Genomic DNA, 23,347 nt, shown 5'->3' on the forward strand with positions numbered 1-23,347 from the left:
CAGCTTTGTCATTATCACTCACCACCAGACAGATTGATTCAAAGGCTCATCAGACCAGTTGAAGTAGATTGTTTGTTTATATGTCTCTCTGGCTTTGGGTAAGATTTGTGCTTTGCCCTCTTTCAGTCTTAGAAATTGGCTACAATTTCTCAGTGTGGCAAAGATCCTTAGTGCAAGCACCATATTCTCTCATTTTCATCAGTAAAAAGAACATTGGAACCTCTGAGATGACAGACAAATTGTAGAGTGCAGTATTTGGAACAGCGACTATGAGAAACTTGAAGAAAATGAAAAAAAGTTTTGTAACAGATTTGAACTGATGAATTCAAGCATAATAGCAGAGGAGGGATAAGACAAGGCTTTAAAAAAGTCAAACCTAAAACAGAAATGCCATCCAAATAGATGTAGGTATTTAGATAAGGTATTTCCCATATCACACACCACGCCAGTGAGGATACTTGACAGCCAAAAATGTCTGAATCCTGCCTCCCAAAAATTTGAAGTACTCCGTCATACTTCACTCTAATCTAATTGAGTTGGAAATTAAAGCCCCAGAATAAGGTTAGTGACAGAGCTTTTATAAATGAGGTATAATAATAGCCAAAGAAAATTGGATGTAATGATATCATCAAGTCAGTTTTAGGATTGCCAAGTTCTATGGAAGGTAAAATACCCCTAGATGGAGTAATGTAAAGTGTGCATAGTGTTTTTGTTTTTTGTGAGAAATGACAGATCAGTTGGAGGACAGTTTGAGAATATAATGATACATTATGTGTGTTCGCCTCGAGTGCATACATTAACACTTAAATGTAAAAAGAATTTACTGTCTTTAAAGAATAATTGCGCATAAATGTAAGAACAGCAATCTTGTTTACCATTAATGTTGTGAATCTTGTACATAATGGAGTCCATTGAATAAATGACTCCATTAATGGCAGGAAGGCAACAATTCAGACTACATGTTGAATAGAGAATTATGTCAGAAACCCACACCTCCCTCATCAAAGTCATTGATTTAAATTGACTTTTAAAGCCCATCAGGTTCAGAGCTGGTATGTAGCTTTCAAGTTAAATTTAACTTTGTCCATGAAAATATCAGCTAAATGTCATCACAACATCATACAGTGCCTTACATCTCTTTGTGTGTGTATGGTCGCTGACCCGTGGCTGATTGGCCACAGTGTTTCACACACTGGTGCCTACTGTACCAGTTTCTTTGATTTTTATATTGTCTGATTTTTGTGTCTCTCCATGTCCCTCACACACCCTTTCTGTTTTAAACCTTCAGTATCCTAGACCTTCCAAGGTGAAGATTGTCTCTTAAAAAATGTAAAGTTTACTGTTTTAAAAAGTTAGTGTTTTTTTGCATGTTTTTGTGCACAGCACTCTCCACATTATATCCAAGACAGTTTTTGTTTACGCATCTCCGGCAGCATATTGCTGTCACCATGATGAAAAAAAAAAGCTCAGTTTCTGGATATAGTGAAATACTTTTTCATTATATCAAGAAAGTTTTCACATTATATTGAGAAACTGAGCAATTTTTTTCTTATCAAGGTGGAAACAATACACTGCTGTATGTTTCAGCTCTAGTGGATCACTAAATATGATATTAGGGCTGCAACTAACAATTATATTCAATATCAATTAATCTGTTGATTATTTGTTCAATTAATAAATTCATCATTTAGTGTAGAAAATGTCCGAATATTTTGACAAGCGTCCACTGAAACTTCTCAGAGCTCAAGTTAACATCCTCAAATTTCTAGTTTGTCATACCAACAGTACAAAACTCAAATAAATACATTTTTTTATGTAAAATATAAAAAACAGCAATTTATCACATTGGAGAAGCTGGAACCAGAGAATGTTTGGCATTTTTCTTAATAAATGACTCAGAATGTTAAACAATTATCAAACTTGTTGCTGATTCATTTTCTGTTAATCGACTAATTGATTAATGGAGTTATTGTGTCAGTACTATATAATATTAGGAATTTTATTGTAGATTTCTTTAAATTTGTTGTTCAGTTTGCCTCCCTACCAGGAAAATCTAGTGGTTATGTGTGTGTGCTTAATGCTTTGAAGTCTTTGAATAACTGTGTTGCAGATAATGATGCAAACCATCATACAGTAACTAGGTCAAGACAGGAGAGACCCAGTTGGACTTTTACCTCCCTCTGTTGTCACATCAGCACAGCATTGTGTGCATGTGTGTGGGGTTGTGTTTTTTTTTTTTTTTTTGCAAAGGGCATAAATGCAAGCATGAACAAAAACAAACAGAAAACATTACTGGCTTACACAGAACCAATCTGAGCTCTTATAAGAAGTTTGTCTCATTGAAACCCACTGAGGCTTTTTGTCAGCCAGGCCTTCTATAATTGAAAATATTCATTACTGTATGTAATTTATTACTTTGTCATAAATCAGCCTTGTAGTCCTCGGACCATTCACAGCGCTCATTAGAGTTTTAATTAAAACACTGAACTATGCTAACGTTGCTATTTTCTGAAGGGCAGTGAAATATAATGGGAAACATTATATCTTTTTTTGTGTGTTGCACAGTACATGGTGTCACCACATTTGACAATAAAGTACAATCAGCACTTAGGGGCTACTTTACCATGTTGACATATGCTTTTGTGTACATCTTTACACATTTACCTCTTAATTTTTCAAATTGCAAATTTGACTGTCATTCAAGTGATTAGATTAAATCATTTAAAGCCTCATGTAATATGACAGCTCAATGAAATTCATTCATATTCAGTGAGGGACTCCTTTTTAAAAAAGGTTAGTCATTTGCATTTATGTAAGCTACAGTCTATACTTTAAAAGCACATGTTTAGCCATTAAATTTTAAAAGCAAAGTGTAAATGTGAACTGAATGCAAAACACCTTCACAGAGAATCATTTATATCCACATGACAGTGCAGGAGCAGCACAGTTTTAACGTATAATTGGTTAAATGCCCCATAACTTTAACATACCTGCATTTTCTGGATCAATTTGCTGTTGACAAATGAGTGTTGAAACTCTGCCACAAGTCTCACTAAAATGATGAATAAAAAGCTTAATGACAAAGTATATATATGCTAATTCATCCTTCTTTCCCTGCGTTTTGTGTGTTTTGGGCTGCTGTGAATTACACATAGGATTTTCATGTGGTGTTTATTTGCTGTGCTGCTCAAAGCTTAAGAGGTTCCCAGAGTCAAAATCATTTCTCTCTAAGTGGTGTGCTACCATGAGCAGCTGCTTTACACAAAAACACAGTTATTGACCATAATGTTGGCCAACACTGCTATCCATCCAAATTTTTGTCTCTGATTTTTTGCATTTTCTCTGCATCTCTGCACTGGATCAACAGGATTCACATGCATGTCACTTTGTAGCGTGCTTTGTGTTTTGGATAATGAAGGCCAGGCTTGGATCCCTTATAAGTGAGTCACATAATGACTGCTCAAACACAATCAATGCTGCTGGCATTCATCTGAACTCATTTATCCACACCCACACTTTCTCCTTGGGTCTATAGTCTGTCAGACGGATGGTCTGGCTTTCTTTTCCCACTTTAAGGCACACTCTTGTGAGTTTTCATTTTACATACAATGATTCAGGCTCCACTATATTTCTATTAGCTATTCCCTTTGTTATTTTCTTTAAGCCTATCAGGCCCACTGCTTCTCCAGCTGTCCATGCTCTGTAATTGTTCAGTGGACACCTGTGGCCCATGTCCACCCAATTACTTGTACTTCCTTTCCTTGACCATCATGTCCCTGTCTTTTTCTCTCTATCTAGCCATCTATTTCTCTATCTATCTTTCTATTTTATATATTTATAAGAATGTTAAAATGAGATACATTATATTCTGATTTAACAAGAGTGACATCTACCTTCATTCCCAACTGAATCTCCACTGTATCTATCTGATGACTTACAGTATTATATCAGGTTTTACTGATGAATGGATGATGGATAATGGCTGTAGGCTCAGACAGAGAAGGATATCAAAACCTCTATATTTACAGCACTTCTGCTCATTATAAATATTCATTGGGAAAAAGATTTCAGGATACTAAATCATTTGTAATCATCATGGGTCACAGAGTGAGAGATGTTTTATATGTTCGCAGAGTAAATTATGAAGCTACAGGATGTTTTTGGTTTTCATCTTGGCATGGAGACAGTTCTGTGATATTAAAAGCAATTTTGCACCTACATTTAGGAGTGAAGCTCCAAGCCTTCAATTAACAAGACATTACTCCTTTCAGAAGCTGTAGTGTTGTCATTACTGATTTGAATGAATGAACAGGTGAGTGAATGTTTGGAAAAAACATTTTGCTCTATGGTAGATCAACATATTTAGTTGAGTTATTAGCAAGGATTTATCTAGAAACCAACCAACATCCATTTATTTTTAGACTTGAAACTTTAAATCTGTGTGTTAATTGATTGCTAAATGCTCCTCTGTGTTCACAAGCTTGTTTCTAACCTTTTCTGCTATTTAGTGTTGGGTAGGAACTATACAGCAACTTGCTGGGGTTGAGAACAGGGCTGATGAGAGTGAATCAAAACAGTTAAGATTTTCTTTCTTTTTTTTTTTTACTTGAATTTTGAAAGAAGGACATACATAAAGAAAACATGTACACAAAGACAAAACAGTGAAGTTTAGGACAGTAAGGCCAAAATATTTAGCTGAAAGTCCATAAAATGATCTGTAGAGCTGAGGAAAACTGCAGAGTAGGGTAATTATTCTCTATGCCCCACATCTCACAAATTATACAAAGTAATTTCATCTATTGATGATGTAAATTTATTGATTAGTGCAGCTTTAAATGGTTTAGTTTCTTTTAATTCAAATACAACACAAAAAGGTGAACTCCACATTTTCTCAGTAGCCTCTGCTAGCAGCATCAGCCCAGAGCGTAAGTTAAGAACAGCCTTTATCCTGTTCTGTCATTAATGAGGGAGTCTGGGATTGCACTGCTAACAACAGTTGGCAGTACAATCAATGTTGTTAATTTGCACCTAAACCATCTCTTTATGCTTTTAAGACTTGGCAGACATTGTGCTTCCCCTGTGGACCGAGTGCCACAACTGAAGCGCAGAAGAAAATGTATGCTCATAAGACCATGAAAACCATGACGGATGGGGGGCTGAACAGAGAAATAACCCCTGACTAACAGTTTCGGACATAATGATGATCAAATATCTAAATAAAAGATCTTATTGTGGCAGTCTAATCTAATTCAAATGTCTCAATAAAAGTGAGAAACAACTCTGATAAATGACAGAAGATGACGGCTGTATGAGGTTCTGCACTCTCATGGAGTTAGTCTTTATGTGTCTTTGTGTGTGTGTGTGTGTGTGTGTGTGTGTGATTGTGGGGGGTTGGAATATATTTCATCAAATCTGGCTTTCATCCAATCAATCCAATCAGCAAGTAGTGGCCCCAGGTGCAGGACAGCCAAATGAAAAACACCTTAAAATCTCAGCTGTTGCTTTAGCTCTCTGGTCAAGAGAAATTGGACGATAAACTATTACAGACGTGACATCAACTACCGTGTAAGACGTAAATACAGAATGATGAGCAGTGGTTGTAGAAGCATTCTAAATGCCAAAGCACTGCAGAGATGAAATTTGGTCTCATCAGTACATATTTAGATGATGTATGCCAGAACCTAAACCCTTATTTATGCGTGTATATGCTTTTTATATAAGTCACAACAATTGAATTTATTCAAAATGTATCCAAACCAGAATTTATTGTAAATGAGCACCAACTAATGTCTTGTTTTTCCTCACACATGAGGAAATATAGTTTGAGATAAAGTTGGCGAGGTACTGTGAAAAACCCCTGATGGATTAGCAAGGATTTAAGAAAATACGCCGCAATAAACAAAACTGCATTACCTCAAAAGACATTGCATTTAAATAATGGTTGACATAATCATTTGGTTGCAATGTTATTTGCATATCAGTTTCCTTCTTTGGGAAAGATGTTTATTCTCTCTCTGTCTCTTCTTTTGCATTTACCCTCCTAACATATTCTCCTTTTTCTGAAAGCCTCTACTGTCACCGTCTCATGCAAAGCGCTGTGAAAAATTGCACGTAAGTGTTCTTTAAAGTTCAACTGCCACCCCAGAGGTTTGAGCGTGTCACAGAAAGGCATAAAAGTGGGAAAAATGATCTGCAGCACAAGATTATACTGGCATTTGGCAGATTGAGGTGATACCTTAAAAAATAAAAAAAAAAAAAGATTGAATCTGTTGGAGATGATGGTGATGTCAAAAATTCAGGTTTTATTGTTTCATCTCTCCCTTTTTTAGCTGCACGTGCTAATATTTCTCTCGAGTGGGAAAGGCAGGAAAGGCAGCAATGTAAGGAAAGCTGTTAGTATAGTATGAATTTGTGATTTCTTCATGATATGGTGTCAGAGTTGATATGGCATCACTGAAAAAGAGTAACTACTCAGAAAAGAAAGGGAAAAAAGAAGAAAACATACCTGAAAATATTTCATTCATACACTCAGTGATTCTATAAGACCATAGATAAAAAAAAGAAGTCTCTTTGTGTGAAAACCCCTGCAACTTAAAAAAAATGTTCAAAGACTCAATTCATGAATATTTTACATGATGTGCCAGAACTTCATCTGAACATCTGAATGAACTGGAGTCCATCAATAGCCTATCTGTCTTAATACCCAGGCCACACAGCCTCTCTCTGCCTCTGCCTCGCTCCTCTAACGGTCATACACAAGGCCATCCATTCAAAGGCTTTCCTCATCCAGCCACAGCAGTCCCCAAAGGTGCCTATGTAGAGACTATGCTGTCTGGGATTGAAGTGAGAGATGGGAGGGAAAGCCAGAGGGGCTCGTTCCGTCTTCCTCTCTGATGATGAGGCTCTATAGGGTTTCCTTTGACACCCACCCTCTGCTTTGCTAAGAGTTTGATGATAAAGGCTTGTTTGAGAAAGGAAATATGGCGGATGTTTTTAGTTGTGGTTTAATACTACTACTTAGCATTGGTGGGAGGGAGTGTGTGGCTAGTTGTTCATATGAAGAAGTTTTATAAAGTAGTTCTTACTAATTGCATTGCGGCCATATAGCTCAAACTCTGTAAAAGGCAGGCCTGAATTTATTTTGTTTCCAGATCAGCTGTATAATATGTTAACTCACATCATTTTTTAAGGAAATTATGGTTAAACAAGAATTTGAAAAAAGTCAGTTTGTTTTTCTAATAAATTGCCTCCCACAGCCATCTATTACTCAAAATGCATACAATGTTGTTTTCTAATATGATTGAAAATTTGTTGAGGAATATGCACGACTAAAGAGCAATAAATGGCATGAGATGGGTCCTGTTTTAAGTTTTAAGATTGGAATTATTAGTTTTGTACTTGTTTTAAAAGAAGTGCGGGTTGGTTTCCAGGACAAAGCAGAGACAGAGATAAAGCAACCAGTTGTTTTTCACAACAGCAGATATTGTTTTTGAATGGAGTGAATACTGGTCCTTGCATTACAGAGTGAGCATTTCACATTAAGAGAGTGCTGCATCATGTGTTATTTGTAGCCTTGATGCTGCTATTTGCAAGAGAAAATGAGTCAAAAGCATCTAACAGAAGTATTTCATCTTTCACTCTAAGGAGAGAAAAGATGAGGCTTCAAGGACAAGGATTATCTTATTCTTGGACTAATTATATCTCAGGGAAACTTTCCCAGCATGGACTAATAAAGGGTTTTTTATCCTAAACATTTCCCAAAAACAGGTGTTGGAAAAAGGGAGTGTTTGCTTTATAGGGCAGTCTAATAATAATACCAATATGGTATGACATGTCATCACAGCTCATCCATACATGTGTGTTCACACTCTCACCTTTATCTGAGGAGAACCATTACTGGTTGAAACGTTGTCATGTCTTTAAAGGATAAGGCTGGTGATTTTTATAATGACTTTTATATTTGTCTTATTGTCAACAAATCTTATGTACAGAGCCAAACCAACAATGAATTTATCTACTGACAGGTATTATGTGTGTATCCAAAGCCTGATATTATTCCCCTGTGCCATAAACCTCTTTTGTTGTCCAAAAAACAATTAAAAACACATCAATGAGCCACAAAGTTGCATTGAGTGACATGTTCCTTCATCCCCAAAGAGTGTGATTACAGTAGTTTGTTTAGAAATGGCTCCAAAGACTAATAACAGTGGTCACATTTCCACTGTCAGGAGAGAAGTTCCTCTGGCTCAGGGACACAGTTCCATTTACGATGCTTCGCTAGTTTCTCATGCTACATATCACAATCTTGACTTTGTGTTACACAATACCTCTGAGTAGGATCAGTTCATTGTTGGTTTTGCAATAAATGAGATTGTTGACAATAAGGAAAATATAGAAAACTGCCAGCCATATCTTTTAAAGAGGAACTGGGAGCAAGATTGCAGTGTTTGGGTACTTTTTTGTTGTTTTGTGCAGATTATAGTCGTGCAGCATCTGCAAAAACTTGGATGTGCATGTGTCTCCTGATGATTGCCCGGTACAGTATCTGCCATTTTTAAAAAAAGATCTTACAATACATATTACACTGCTCACTTTTATACAAGATCCTCCTAGAGGTTTCATCTGGCAGTGTTAAAACCCCTTATGGAAAATAAGAATGGGCTACTGTACTTTGTGAGGGAGGATGTGTTAACTTAAGTTAAGACAGTAAATTCTGCAGCCTTGGTACTGACAGACGTGGCCGAAAATATTGGTACCCTTCCACCTTTAAAAAAAACAACAACAAAATTTTCTCTGTATTAAGTTAACCTAACATATTATTTAATACAATAAAACAAATGAAAATGGCATGGCCAAAAATATGGGTAACCTTAACTTAATATTTGTAGCATAGCCTTTGGAGGCAATAACTGCAGTCAAGTTCTTTCTGTAACTCTGAATAAGGTTTCTACACTTCTCCGCTGGTAGTTCGGCCCACTCTTCTTGAGCAAACTGCTCCAGTTCTCTCAGGTTTGATGGGTGCCGTCTCCCAACCGCAAGTTTCAGCTCGTTCCACAGATGTTCAGTGGGATTCAGATAAGGAATCATAGCAGGCCACTTCTTCTCATCCACTTTTGGTTGCTTTTTGATGTATGTTTGGAGTCATTATCCTGCTGGAAGACCATGCTTTCTGACATTGGGCTGTATATTTTACTCCAAAATGCCTTGATAGTCTTCTGATTTCAATGTGCCCTGCACAGATTCAAGGCACCCAGTGCCTGAGGCAGCAAAGCAACCCCAAAACATCACTCAGCCTCCTCCATGTTTCACAGTAGGCATGGTGTTCTTTTACTTGAAGCTTTGTTTTTTCTTCTGTAAATATAGGGTTGGTGTGATTTACCAAAAAGCTCTAAATTTGTTTCATCTGTCCAAAGCACATTCTCCGAGAAGGACTGTGGCTTGTCAACATGCATTTTGGCAAAGTCTAGTCTGGCTTTTTTGTGTCTCCCTCTTAGAAGCGGCGTCTTCCTGAGTCTTCTGCTATGGTGCCCATTTTCAGACAGCGACGGATGGTGTGACTGGAACCTATTGTATCTTGAACTTGAAGATCAGCTTAGATCTGTATTGAAGTTTTCCTTGGTTCTTTCTCAACCATTCAAGCAATCCTTCTGTTCAATCTCGGGCCAATTTTCCGCTTGCGACCACATCCAGAGATGTTGGATACAGTTCCATGGGCCTTCAACTTCTTAATAATATTGACAACAGTGATCACAGGAACACAGAGCTCTTTGGACATGGTCTTGTAACCTTTATGTTGACCATGCTTGGATATTACCTTTTTCCTAATGTCTTCAGACCACTGTCTGATTTTCCTTCTGTTTTCCATGTTTAATGTGATGCACACAGTGGCAGAAAACAGCAGAGTATTTTTCATGAGTGATTATAAGATTGAAAACACCTGTGATAATTAAAACATAATAGTCTGCTTAAAGTATCACTACAAATCAATTATTTCTTACAATCTATAAAGGGTACCAATAATTCTGTCCAGGCTATGTTAGAATGTATTTGTAGAATAAGCATGAATTCAGTTATTTTCATAACTTTATTGTCCTACTGCAAACCAAACATAGACATGCATTGATGATAAAATACCTTTTAATTTCAATACTGTTCAGGGTGAAAAGTTCATTGTTTTAATAAAATGCAAGGCCACCAATAATTTCAGCCACGTCTGTAACTCACCACAATATGCCTATAATATCAGTGTGCTCTATAGTGAGTTTACTGCACTGCAGTGAGTATTGTTTTGTTTTTTCTTAATCTCCTGTATCACTGTCGTATCCTTACCGTTACCAGACTGTGCTGTGCTCTGCTTTAGTAAGCAGTGCAGCACGAACATAATTGAATTTAGCAGAAGTGACAACAGGGTGAGTCTGTCATATATGATGGTGAAGTGAGGCAGAGGGAAGGAGGGCTGATGACACAGAGCTGGCACAGTGAGAGAGACGCACATTTTACTTTGAGCTGGAGAAAAGGAAGCGCACGCTGCTCCTCACCATCACGTCTCACTTTCCAAACACCAACAGGCAAACAAAGAAGTCAGGATGTAGAATCCGTGCTACAGACAGCTCCCTCTGAGTCCTGTAGTCATTGTGTCCCAGAGAGGCTGATATATTCTGCTCCATCAGCCGCGTTTTGGCGCTCTGCTCGGTGCAGGAGTCTGTCGACCGACCGAGGAGAGAAAGGTGCTGCGCGCTGCTTCATCTCGCTGGATGGATCCGGGCTCTTCTTCTCGCACTTGTAATTGAGGACTCGGTCTTCGTAGAAACACATACCATTTGGGATTTTGTTCCCGCTTCACTTTTATCGGTGAGTTTGTTTGTGGGTTTTTTGCCAACAAATGCATGTCTGTGTTGGAATATATTGAGTCGCGTTTCAAGATTACCATACGACAGGTGAACAAATCAGTTTTAAGCAGAAAAACTTTGATTTTGTCAAGTAACTTACGTGAATAGAAAAAGTATTTTCAGACAGCCACCTTTTCCCACATGTTGAATATTTTACACTGATATGTGTAAACATAGGCAATTTACTGTACTTCTTATTACAAATAAACTAACCAGTTGATTATTTCTAAAAGAATTCTAGGTCACTCATTTAATTGTCTTTAAATAAAACCACCGAAAATTGTAAAATAATATTTCCACTCAGATAAATCTGGAGCAGGTTACCTCCTTATTCCGATTCAACAGGTTTCAGTAAATGACAGCGCTCCTCTTTGTAGACCAGTCTAATGATGCTGTTCAGGATAGATTGATGTTAAAGTTTACATCCATAGTATTTAGGCTATCGTATTCATTGTATATCAAAATTTATTAATTTATATTTGTAGCAAATGTCAGCTTAGATCCAGTAGAAGTAAATTGGTTCACTATGCAACCCTACAAACTGGTATGAATCACTGTGTGAGAACAAACTTTAGATACAAGAATAAATTCTAAACTCTATGTTGAGATATAATACATTATAACTGAAATTATACTGAACAAAACTGAACAATGTCCTCCCAAGAAAAACAACAGTACAGGTCATAAATTCAGTTGCCAAAAAACGACCTATAGTTACGTTTGAGTGAAAGACGCCATCTAGTGGCCATAGTAATTATGACCCAGGGAAGTGACGCAGTTCAGATGACATCAGTATGAGGTGACTTGGTTATGATCATTGACTGTCAATGATCAGTGAGTGAGTTGGGACATATTTTAAAAAACTGTAACGTGGTTTTTACTGTTGCCATGATGACAGTTGCCATGTTTAACTATGTTTCAAGTGATCATTTTAACCCAAACCATGAGCGCCTAAACCTAACCAGACCTTAACCACAGTGTTGTCACACCATAAAACATAATTATTTTTTAACAGTGATTTGTATTTGTAACGGTTTTGTAAAGCGGCATATTATGCTCCTATGGGTCATTCTGGAGTGCAGGTACAAATGACCTATGTGGTCATTTAATTAGGAGGACTTGTTACATTTCAGGCAGGTTCTGTTGGATTTGGACTGAAAGCCACAGAGAGTGACTGGAAATTTAATAGAGAGAAAAACTCATTCTGAACTTCAAATGTCAAAAGCTTCATGCTGCTTCATTTACAGTGATAGCAATTTGGTTGATCTTCTAGTGTGCTGCTGTTAATTTTCAGCTTTGTTCCCCCTCCTCTCTCTTTTTGCCATATATCCTTCAGATGTCAGTTGATCTTGAGGAAAATCGAGTCTGAAGGTGAGGAGGACTACTTCCAAGACTCTTCTTCACGATGGCGACAGGAGTAGCAGCATGGCTCCCTTTTGCCAGGGCAGCAGCAATTGGTTGGATGCCCGTTGCTAACTGCCCCATGCCTGTTGCACCCAGAGACAACAGTAAGAAACAGGATGAGCTGATCATCCTCAATGTCAGTGGCCGTCGTTTTCAAACCTGGAGAACCACTCTGGACCGCTACCCAGACACCCTGCTGGGCAGCTCTGAAAAGGACTTCTTTTACAACGAGGAAACCAAAGAGTACTTCTTTGACCGGGACCCTGATGCCTTCAGAAGCATCCTCAACTTCTACCGGACAGGGAAGCTCCACTACCCTCGTCACGAGTGCATCTCGGCTTACGATGAGGAGCTGACCTTCTTCGGCATCATCCCTGAGATCATCGGTGACTGCTGCTATGAAGAGTACAAGGACAGAAAGAGGGAGAATTTAGAAAGGCTGCAAGATGATCAGGAGGAGAACAAGGACATGAAGCTACCCAACATGAACTTCAGGGAGACTATGTGGCGGGCCTTTGAGAACCCCCACACCTCCACCATGGCCCTGGTCTTCTACTATGTCACCGGTTTCTTCATCGCCATCTCAGTCATCACTAATGTGGTGGAGACGGTGCCCTGTGGATCCACCGCCAACCAGAAAGACATGCCATGTGGTGAACGCTACACAGTGGCTTTCTTCTGCATGGACACCGCCTGCGTTATGATATTCACAGTGGAGTACCTGATGCGTTTGTTTGCTGCACCTAGCCGTTACCGTTTCATGCGCTCAGTGATGAGTATCATCGATGTGGTGGCCATCTTGCCATACTACATTGGCCTGGTTATGACAAACAACGAGGACGTGAGCGGCGCCTTTGTGACACTGCGTGTGTTTCGAGTGTTTCGCATCTTCAAGTTCTCCCGTCACTCACAGGGCCTGCGTATCTTGGGTTATACACTCAAGAGTTGCGCTTCAGAGCTGGGCTTCCTCCTCTTCTCACTCACCATGGCCATCATCATCTTCGCCACGGTCATGTTCTATGCAGAGAAGGGCTCCAGCTCCAGCAAGTTCACCAGCATTCCAGCTTCTTTCTGGTACACTATTGTCACCATGACTACACTGGGGTGAGTAATAAACACACACACACACACACACACACACACACACAGGTATTATTTATCTCTCGTCCACTCTGTTAAACTGTATTTATATTTATTACAGAACTAAAACAATTGTTTGTGATTTTAAATGATGTTCTAGATGTAATTTCATTGTGGATTTTTAGATAAATTGAATAATTTATGAAAACCGCTTTGAATTTCAAATGAGCATTAAGACAGCCTGCCCCCATACTTCAGTACGCTGCAGCTTATTTGAGGCTGCCAGTGTGAGTAATGGTGGGTACTGTAGCATTTATCTCCCAGCACAAACACTCGTGGCATTTTGTTTGCTTTACTTAGAGCTCACCAAATACAGAGATAGAAGTTGAACATACAATACGATGAAAAGATGCCCAGATGCTACAAAGGTTTGTGTGTCCTGTAAAGACTTGACTGATGCAGAGGTACATTTGCATTTCTTTTTTTTTTTTTTACTTTACAAATAAATGTTTCTCAATAAATTTTTTTCCAGCCTTTTGAGAAATACATCCAGTAGCCTGACCCAAGACATACAGCACTGCTCAACCAGTACAGTTAAAATCATAACTGATTGTTGGAAACAAACAATTATAATAGCATGGTAAGCCAATTAACAATTATTCAATTAACTAACACATGTTTTTAATGTTTTCACTTCTGCACCCATGTGATATTTAAATGACGTGACATCTTAATACATTTGAATGAACAGTGGTTCTGTTTGATTGTTTTGCAAAGGAAAAAAGCAGAATTTAGTGTCTTAACATAAACAAAACACATCTTCCTTCACAAAATACATTAACCCATTCTTATTTTCCATAAGGGATTTTAACAAGGCCAGATTAAACGTCTAGGCAGACCTGGGGTAAAAATGAGGTGCTGGGTGCCTATTAACCCCCCATTCCTCTCAATCTCAGTGTAACATGTATTGTGAGATACATTTTTTCTTATTTATTTCTGACATTTCTGACTGATTTGTGTTCTACTAATTGGTGCCCCACCAGAAACACCATATTTATGACCTAGGCCCTCAGTGTAAAAATGCCTTTTGAGGAATTTATTTAACTGCATTATAAAGTCAGATTTCTCTTCTGTGTGCCTGGAGGCAAGGTGTCCCATGAGAGGTCCTGTGTCACCTTTATTATGATTCTACTCCACTCTTAATCTTTTACATAAGCTCCCTGAGATTCAGTGGTATAAATGGCAACGTGAACTTGAAGGTGTTCTCGAAGTTTGGCAGAGTGAAGTACTGTATTATGAAGGCACAGTGGATGAATAATTATGAGTTTCTGAAAATCACCTTTCCATTCTGACTCTCTTTGTACATAATTTTGAATATGTAAATGAAAAACTGCTTTTTGGAATAAAATGACAATGACACAAAATGATGATTCACTTAAGTGAGTCTTAAAACAAAACTCATATGCTCATATCTATATTAATGGAGTTTTTGATCACTTTAATTCTTCCTCCTGTCCATACTGACTGTGAAGAGATCCCTAACATGACTCCAGTGTAAGTGATGAGGGACAAAATCCACAGTCCTTATGTTGTATAAAATACATTCTGGTACAGGTGAAGCTTGTATGTGGCTTCAGGAGTCTGAATTAGAAAAACAAAAAGTAGATATCTTCCCAAATTAGTCTTTTTAGTTAAAATGTCCTTTTGTGTTACTGTCTCATCACTTTAGTTCAGCTCATGTGAACCTATCCTTTAACTGTTATGGTGTGTTCACGCAGAACACGAAGCGAATTGTAGACGTGGCACGATTACATAATCAATGCAAAGATATGATTAGACACAAATTCGCCTTGGGCAGTGCAAATTTATGCAAATACGCATTAGTTGAAAATGTTTCAAATAAATAAACACAAATGGTCCAGTGGTCAAATACATACAAATGATGCAAGGTAGAAATTCGCAAAAATTAAATATCATTTAAGACACTTTTTTCTTCTTTTTTTCTTTTCTTTTTTACAGATGTACCTTTTCGAACAGGCCCAGAGAGTTTTAAAATCAATATATATTGTATATACAATATATTCATGTAAATATTGTGTCAAAATGCTGCATTTTTGCAGTCATCATTACTGAGAGTGATCTGGTGGAAGACTGGACAGGAGAATGTGTGGGCTGTCATGCTGCACCTCCTTTGACCCTTAACAAGACACCTAATGATGTAAACTTGTGGCTTTTCTAACCAAGTATGTTTGTTTCCCTGTTTAGGAGTGACATGTTTGGGCAGCAGCCTTGAAACTTCCTGTCCTTTTTAAAGTGGCATTACAGTAGAAACATCACCTATGGAAAAATAGATTGTTATTTATTCTTCTGGGGCCAGATACATAAAACTCTGTGTAGATTCATGACTAAAACAGTGTGTATGCACAAAGCCAGAAATATGCATATGCATTCTTTTTGTCAGATTTATAAAGCCGTGCATACGCATAGTTCTGTTTTATAAATCTCAGTCGCTGAAGAACTGGGCGCACGTGCACAAGCCTGATTTCCACTCCCACAATTAGCCATAAATGGATGAAGACATGCCGTTAACCAGCTGTTTTCATATCAGTTCGCTGTCTGCTCCGCCAGACTGTACACCTGTCAATGAAACAAATGGGAAAGAAGAAGTGCAGTTTCAGTGATTGTCTTGCACTGGCGAGGTTCTCCAACCACAGAACAGCTGCTATTATACGTGACCATTATGCATAGCTGTGGAGCTCTTTATACTGTCCTTAATTCATCACATGGACCTGTAAACCATCGTCAGTAGTGATATCTCAGAAATGCAATCAATGATTAGTTTGTAGCGCTCATATCTAAACCGACTTGGTGTGACACAACTAAAGATAAAATAAGAATATTAAAAGCAAAATAAAATGTTGACCCCTATGTAAATTAAAAGAAAAGTGATAAAATTAATCACACAAGAGTAATTAATCAATGTTATGTTTAGAAATGTGTCTTTTATTGGCATTTTACAAATCTCTGTGTAAACGCAGAAAATCACAATCAGTTTAGCTGGATAATTATCATAGCAATATTGTACTAAAATATTCCATCTCTCACCTTATAGTTCATCTCCACCTCATCACATCACCCTCAGATTGCTTTAGAAAACATGTGTACACCTGGTTTAAAGAAAGCGTGCACACATTCTCACTGCACATTCTGTATTTATAAATTCCAGTTTATGTGCGGGAAATGGCATATGCATGGTTTTTGTATGTATGCATTGTTTAGGCACCTGGCCCCATGTCTTTTCACAAATAAAGAAATGGAAACCAAAAGAAAAGTCAACCAAGGTTCTCCAGACCAGAATAGCACAAATAGTCTCTCTACTGTGTAGGGGCTGAAAAGGCTGCCTGACCTTACCTGTGCTACAGTATTTGTGTGTGTGTGTGTTTATTATAAGTGTTATGAGAGAGTCTTTTGTATCACACATACAAAAGGATAGAAATGCCAAGGTGAAAGCATTATGCAAATTGTGAACCCTGAACAATGGGTGTTGAGCTTTTATGTCCAACACACAATAGGCAGCAGCACTGAGAGTCTATCTACAGCACAACAATAGTGATCCTCATCGCTAACCAAGGACAGTCATTTGCAATCCGAAAAACTATCAACTGATGCATGTTCAAGGACCATTTTGTGAAATTCAACATGTTTTCTCTTTAAAGCCACATAGGTTTACTCATAGAATTTATTTGCAACGGCAAGACCATTAGAAATATTTCTGTTCCACATACAAGATCTAAAATCCAAAACCAGTTGTTAAGGGATACATAATGAATGTCCCTACTTTTTGTGCTCTTCTGGATTAAAAATCTGTTAATTTTCTGCTTTCCAAACTGATCTCACCACATTTATTTGAGTCCCAGGGTGCAAATACAGATAAACAAGAGGAAAACTTGATTTATTTTATTTATTTATTTTTTTTTAGGATTTTAAACATAAAAAATTCAGTAGATTTGTATCTGCTATCAGATATACACTTCTCAGTATTTAGCTGTTTGTAGCACAATGATCTATAACCCCATTTGATCAAAACAGCAAAATATGGGACTCTTTTCCCCACAAACCTACACAAGCAGGTACAGTACAATGTTTGTTTTGTAGAACTCCAACCCATGCTAACAAAACAAAAACAAGTGGGTGAAAATAAAATTGTTCAAAGAGTGATGCTAGCGATGCCCCCGCAACATCCTCCAGTTTTGTTTTTTTTTATTATACAGTAAGAGAGATTAATCTCTGTATGATTACAACTGTGAACAACAATCTGTTCTTCTGCGGAAGGGACATATGCTCAGATGAGGTCACCAATAAACTTATCTGTCAACGCATATAAGAATCCATAAGGGAAAACATTTAATCTCCATCCAGAATATACTGTAGTACATTAAGGGTATACTACGCAGGATTTTCCTAAAAAACAATGTATAGACTCATACAAAAGTAATCCTTCTCAGTCATCACTTATGACCCACTAGAAGTGTATGGCGGCGAGTTTATCTGCAGAGACTCTGCCCTCTGCCTGTATTTTCTTTGGGGCAATGGGTGTGTAGCCCCCAGCCAATAACAGCGACCAGCTTACATTGCTGTCTCCGTCTCTCTCCTCTGCTCCGCTCTGCTCTCTGTCTCATCTCTCATGGATGTATAAAGAGCTGCAGGTCTGTGTGTCTGCTTAACTGAGGGCGGGGCTGAGCTGCACACACGCAGAGCAGAGAGGCCACGGCAGACAGGATGAAGCGTGCGCTTCGGCTGCATTCACTCAAAATCTGGCAATGCGGCACCTTCCTGTGGGGTTGTGCGGAGGTGTGGGTGTGTTTATTTGTGCTTTAGAATGTAACCGCCATAAAACAATCAGAAAATAATGTTTTATTTATTTGATTCATGGCTTTGTTTTTGCCAGTGCAACTCGCTCTCTTTGTTCACTCTCGAGCTCGCTCGACCATCATTGCTCTCTCTCTCTCTCTCTCTCTCACTAGTTGAGCTGGGGAGGAGAGGCCAACTTTGATTGCTGTGTGTTTTCAAACATCAACCAACACATCCTGCATAGTATACCTTAAAGTGGGGTGAAAATATGATGGTAGCATGTTTTTCCTCCTGTGCTTGAGCACTTCTGGTTGTTTTCTTATAGTGATCTCACTTAATTGAAAAATAAAATCTGCACCGGTTTTAATCAACATGTTTGTGTGTGTGTGTGTGTGTGGGCGTGTGTATATGGGTGTTTGTGTACTTGTTATTACTACAAATCTTAGTGTTTATTTACAATTTAGTTTCTTTTTTTTCTTTAATTTCATCAGATTGTATATTGATGTAAACAAAGTACTAGAGCGGGTATTTGGCCCACCTTACACTGTTTTTATTATTTTCATTTTCAGCAACTAACACATACTGTTGAAAACTTTGCATTGACTATCCATCAACCCCAGCCCCAGCTCATACATCACTAAGCTTAAACCTTACCCTAACTTTAGCCTAAAATATGATACTTAAAGGGGTATTCCAGTGATACGGTATTACCATTTGATGAAGTTGGGAGACTTGTGAGTGGTAGATAAAATGATGCAACAGAGGCCGATATATCCAGATTAAATCCCTACCCCCAGGCTGAATCAAACTTCAAAATCCCCGGATCCTACACTTCCCATAATACAACTCAATAGCATCTTTTGTTAGACCCTCCCTCCGCCTGGTAAATACCCACGTCTTTCCATAAATAACTCAAAGTCGCAAGCCCAGTAATAACTGGTGACATCACCGGGGGTAATTTTCTCAGACTTTCTCTCCAGAGAGCCACAGAAGTTCAACAGGTTGTGCTTCCCATGATGAGAAACGGATCTTCATGTTTGAAATTAGTGTAACTATTTATGTTATTCTGAACCACATTCTAGTGAAATGAAATTCCAGTGTTGTCCCCAGTTAGACAAGCTGTTCCCATTAAACCAGTGTGAAGTCCAACATTTATGCCTAAATGTGACCTTTGGCAGAAAGACTCATATACACAAACTAGCAAATGTACAGACACACTGATAACTCGAGTAATAAGCATAAAAAGAGGGAATTATACCAGATAAGCCACAGAAAAAACACACTTGAGTCTGTCGACTGTTTGATCAGATGCATTTTGGGTTACAGTCGCAATGAGCACGCACACACACACACACACACACACACACATTTATATGCTGATTCATCCAGACACATACATACTTATTGCCTTTGATCTTGTCTCGCCTTTATGACCTGCCCCCCTGCGTCCTCTCCGTGTCTGCATGAGCCCAGACAGGGCAGCAGTTCTGGGTAATGGGCTGGAGCTGAGGGAGATGAGGGGGGAGAAAGGGACTGACTGGCTGTATAATCAGGCGCTTTCACTGTCCAGGAACAGGGGTGTTAAATCAACCTCAGGTGGCTGATAAAAGGATCTGGATTGAATCTCAGCAAGGTCCGCTCCCCACGGCTGCCTGCTGGCGCTGCCGCTGTCGGAGCTGGCCGGATACCCGGTCATTGGCATCAGTGGGACAGGATCTAAAAGATTGATGAGGAAGGAGAAAGCCCTCTCTCCCTAACTATCTTGCTCTCCCCCCTTCCTCCCTCATCCCCCATGAGTCTCCCAGGGGAATAGCTATTTTGAGAACACAGGCTCTGTGTGTGAAAGGGAGTTATCTGTTTCAACTATAATCTGATACACGATACAGGCACAATGGATGAGAGCAGCCATTTTTACCTGCATGACAGGTGCACTGAAAGCGAAGGTTCACTGGCACGCCAGCGGCTCTCCCAGGTCTCCCACGCCTCTAAAAACATTATTAACCCAATAATGAGAGAAATATTAATGAGGTGTGCATTGAAATCTGACTCCAGTGTTATAATTAGAGTGATTCTCCCAGTTGTAGAGTCCTGGTCCTGGACGGAGGCTTGTTCTGTAGCAGAAAGTGAGAGAAAATGTTGTTATGCATGTAGGTCATGTTCCCATCTCTGCCTTAATCAGTAGCTATATATAATCTGCTTCTTTCTTCAGAGAGACTTTTTGCTCGCCCCCCTCTGTGTTCTCTGCTCAACATCTCTATTAGACAAAGTGGACTGGGCCTAGGGGCCAAAGGCAGGAAGAGAGATGTCAGATGAGTCGTGCTTTGGGTTCACAAGAACTCTGCCATGCAGAGTTGCTCGAAATGAGAGGGAAGTAGTTGCGAAAGACCAAATAAAACTCACTCATTCTTTGATTGTTGCTTCAGTTTTCTTACAGTGTCTGTATGCATAAACCATACTGTTGCACGCGTGCTTATGCGCATACTGGAACTAATGATCATTTTCATCATCAATTAATCTTGTAATTAATTCTCCAGTGAATCCATGAAGCTCAAATTATACTTTCTGTGTCTGTGCAGCCATAAGGGTCTACATGATGTGAATTCTGTCTTCTGCCCATGTCTGCAAAGGTTTGCGCTGACTGTATGGGCCAACACATTTGTGCTGTGTATGCAGACACCCAGTGTGGTATAAACAAAAGAGGCTCTCTCTCCAAGAAAAACAGTACCATCAGTGATTTCAGCTATTTCCCAAAAATGACATGTTTACGTTCAACTGACAAAGCCTTCTAGCAGCCGCAGGAATTGTGACTCTTGTCCATCTGAAGCATAAAAGGAAGTAGTGTGACAATATTATACAGTCACAAGTTTGTAGAGGAGGTTGGGTGGATGGTAGGGTTTAACAAAACAACAGACTTAAACATGGGAGACTGCTGTTCTTTCCATTTTCCTACCAATAGTCAAAACTTTAAAAAATAGTCATTATTTTAACTATGACAACAAAGGTCCACTTACCTTAAATGACAATTCTGGTTTATTTCAAACTGAACTATTTCTCAGAAATGTGGCCATTGTGGCTATCCCTATGCAGTAAACCACAATGGTTGCTTCATGCAGATAGTTTCTGTATTTATTTTCATTCAGACTGACAAGCAATTTATTTAAAAATCATGTTTATGTGGAAAGGTGTAGGAGGCTCGCGCTGCTTGCAACTGTTTTGCCTTAGTCCTTGTCTCCCCGAATCTCTATTACAGAGCTGATGAGTGCAAAGTTAGCATGACCCATAGAGTCACAATGGCCACATAGGCTATAGGAAATACATCGTGTTGAAATAAAATGGAATTATCCTTTAACAAAGTATCTTTTTATCCTAAACCATGACAAGTTATCCAAACCTTAACCATAACAGCCAGTGTGATATTTAAATTTTGCTACACTGATTTGTAATAGTTCTGGGCACTGACAAATATTTAATCCTGCCAATAGGGGCGTCTTTCTGGAACATTATAAACTACGTATTTGTCATTTAACTTAAAGGGCTTGTGGAACAGAGTTTGTCCACATCCATATAGTATATCTAGCCCTTCAATCATTTAATGAATAGTGTCAAAAATAGTAAAATAAATGTCCATCACAAGTCCCCGGGGCTTAAAGTGACATTATCAATAACTTGTTTCATCCAAGCAACTGTCCAAAACCCGAAGGCTATTAGTTTACAGCAATATGAAATAGAGACTTTACAAAACTATACTTTTGAAGACTTTCCACCTTTTAACTTCCATCTCATCCATCAACCGTCTTTTGGAAACCGACATCTTTGAACAACTAATAAGGATGTGTTTGTCTGTTCTTTGTCTTAACGTTTGTGTCTCTGAATATTTTTGAACATGAGGTTAATTGTCCAACTTGACAGCTGATCCCAATGGCTGTGAAACTACAATAAGCAAGTCTGGAGTTGTGAGTTTGGTGACAATAAAGAAAGCAATAATCTCAGGCCTGGTTTTGATGAAAGGTATTCTTAACTGCATATTTAGCTCGGCACCAGGCTCTGTGTAAAGGGATTAATTAACACTGGGTTGAACAAAGCCTCTCATGTCGGGAGTGAATTAATAGTCTGTGTGAGTATTTTAGGTTTTACAGCATACTAGTAATATCTAAATTAATGTCCATGTGTTTATCGTTTTACCTTTTTTGAACAGCCTCTGGTATCTGGTGTGTGGTCTTTTGTTTGAGTTATATAAATAAAAAAAGTATTTGTGTACTGTATGTATTCTTTTATGTGGTAATAATGGATAATTTGTAACAGAAATGAGGAGTTTGGATGGCGTTTGAAGAAGTAATAAATGCCAATTAATTCTGGGATGACATACATTGTTTTGTTAATAATTCAGGATCTCTGCGCCAAGCTGAAACAGAACTGGGACGTAGTGCTGCATGGTTTATAAGCGGGCATGTTCTTTCACACAATCATCAGAGGTTAGATATTGTGGTGGTTTTCAATGGCAGCCTGCTTTCAAATAGAATTAATGGGCTATTTTGTTGCCTTGCTGAACCCCTGGGGTCAAAACGAGTGCAGCTTGTAGGAAATTAGAAATATTTCTGCCTTTATCAGGCCAAGATGCTCTTGGAGCCAATTTCCCAGCACAAGGCTCTTTAATAGAAACCTTTCTAATGATAGCTGTGGAATTTAATTTAGCTCCAACACGGTTTCATTTAACACCTAAACTCATTTTAAAAGAATTAAACTTGCAAAGGATAGTGGTGTCTGGAAAGCTTAATGACTTCTGCTCTGTCTTCTCTCTCTCTCTCTCTCGCTCTCTCTCTCTCGTCTCTGGTGTGGTAAAATGACCAAAGCTTTATCTCAGTGCACCACGTGCACATGCACATTCATACACTGACCTCCAGTTTCACTAGCAATCATCCAATAATGCAGAGGTAACTGAAAAAAAATTTTTTCAGGAATGAAAACACAAACAAAAGTATTTTTTCAGTCACAGTGAATTTAATCCTGCATCACTTCGTTGTTGGGGTAGAGCAGCAGCACAACGTGTGTGCAAAACTGACCTGTCAAATTATCATATCGTGAACCATGATGTGGGCACAGGACGGGCTGTCACACTGACAAGC

At 38.6% G+C, this 23,347-nt stretch overlaps 1 protein-coding gene across 2 annotated transcripts in view; it reads left to right on the top strand.

The window, feature by feature from the left end:
• Window positions 1-10,389: 10,389 nt before the first annotated feature.
• LOC122981229 (potassium voltage-gated channel subfamily D member 3-like) overlaps window positions 10,390-23,347 on the top strand; it is an 83,759-nt gene continuing 70,801 nt past the window's right edge. For both annotated transcript variants that reach the window (XM_044349874.1, XM_044349875.1), the window contains exons 1-2: window positions 10,390-10,851; window positions 12,226-13,397. In XM_044349874.1, coding sequence (XP_044205809.1) covers window positions 12,295-13,397 — 1,103 coding nt within the window. In that variant the 5' untranslated portion in view covers window positions 10,390-10,851; window positions 12,226-12,294. The remainder of the gene's footprint in view (window positions 10,852-12,225; window positions 13,398-23,347) is intronic.

Source organism: Thunnus albacares, chromosome 4, assembly GCF_914725855.1.
Source record: "Thunnus albacares chromosome 4, fThuAlb1.1, whole genome shotgun sequence".
NCBI classification, from domain to species: domain Eukaryota; kingdom Metazoa; phylum Chordata; class Actinopteri; order Scombriformes; family Scombridae; genus Thunnus; species Thunnus albacares.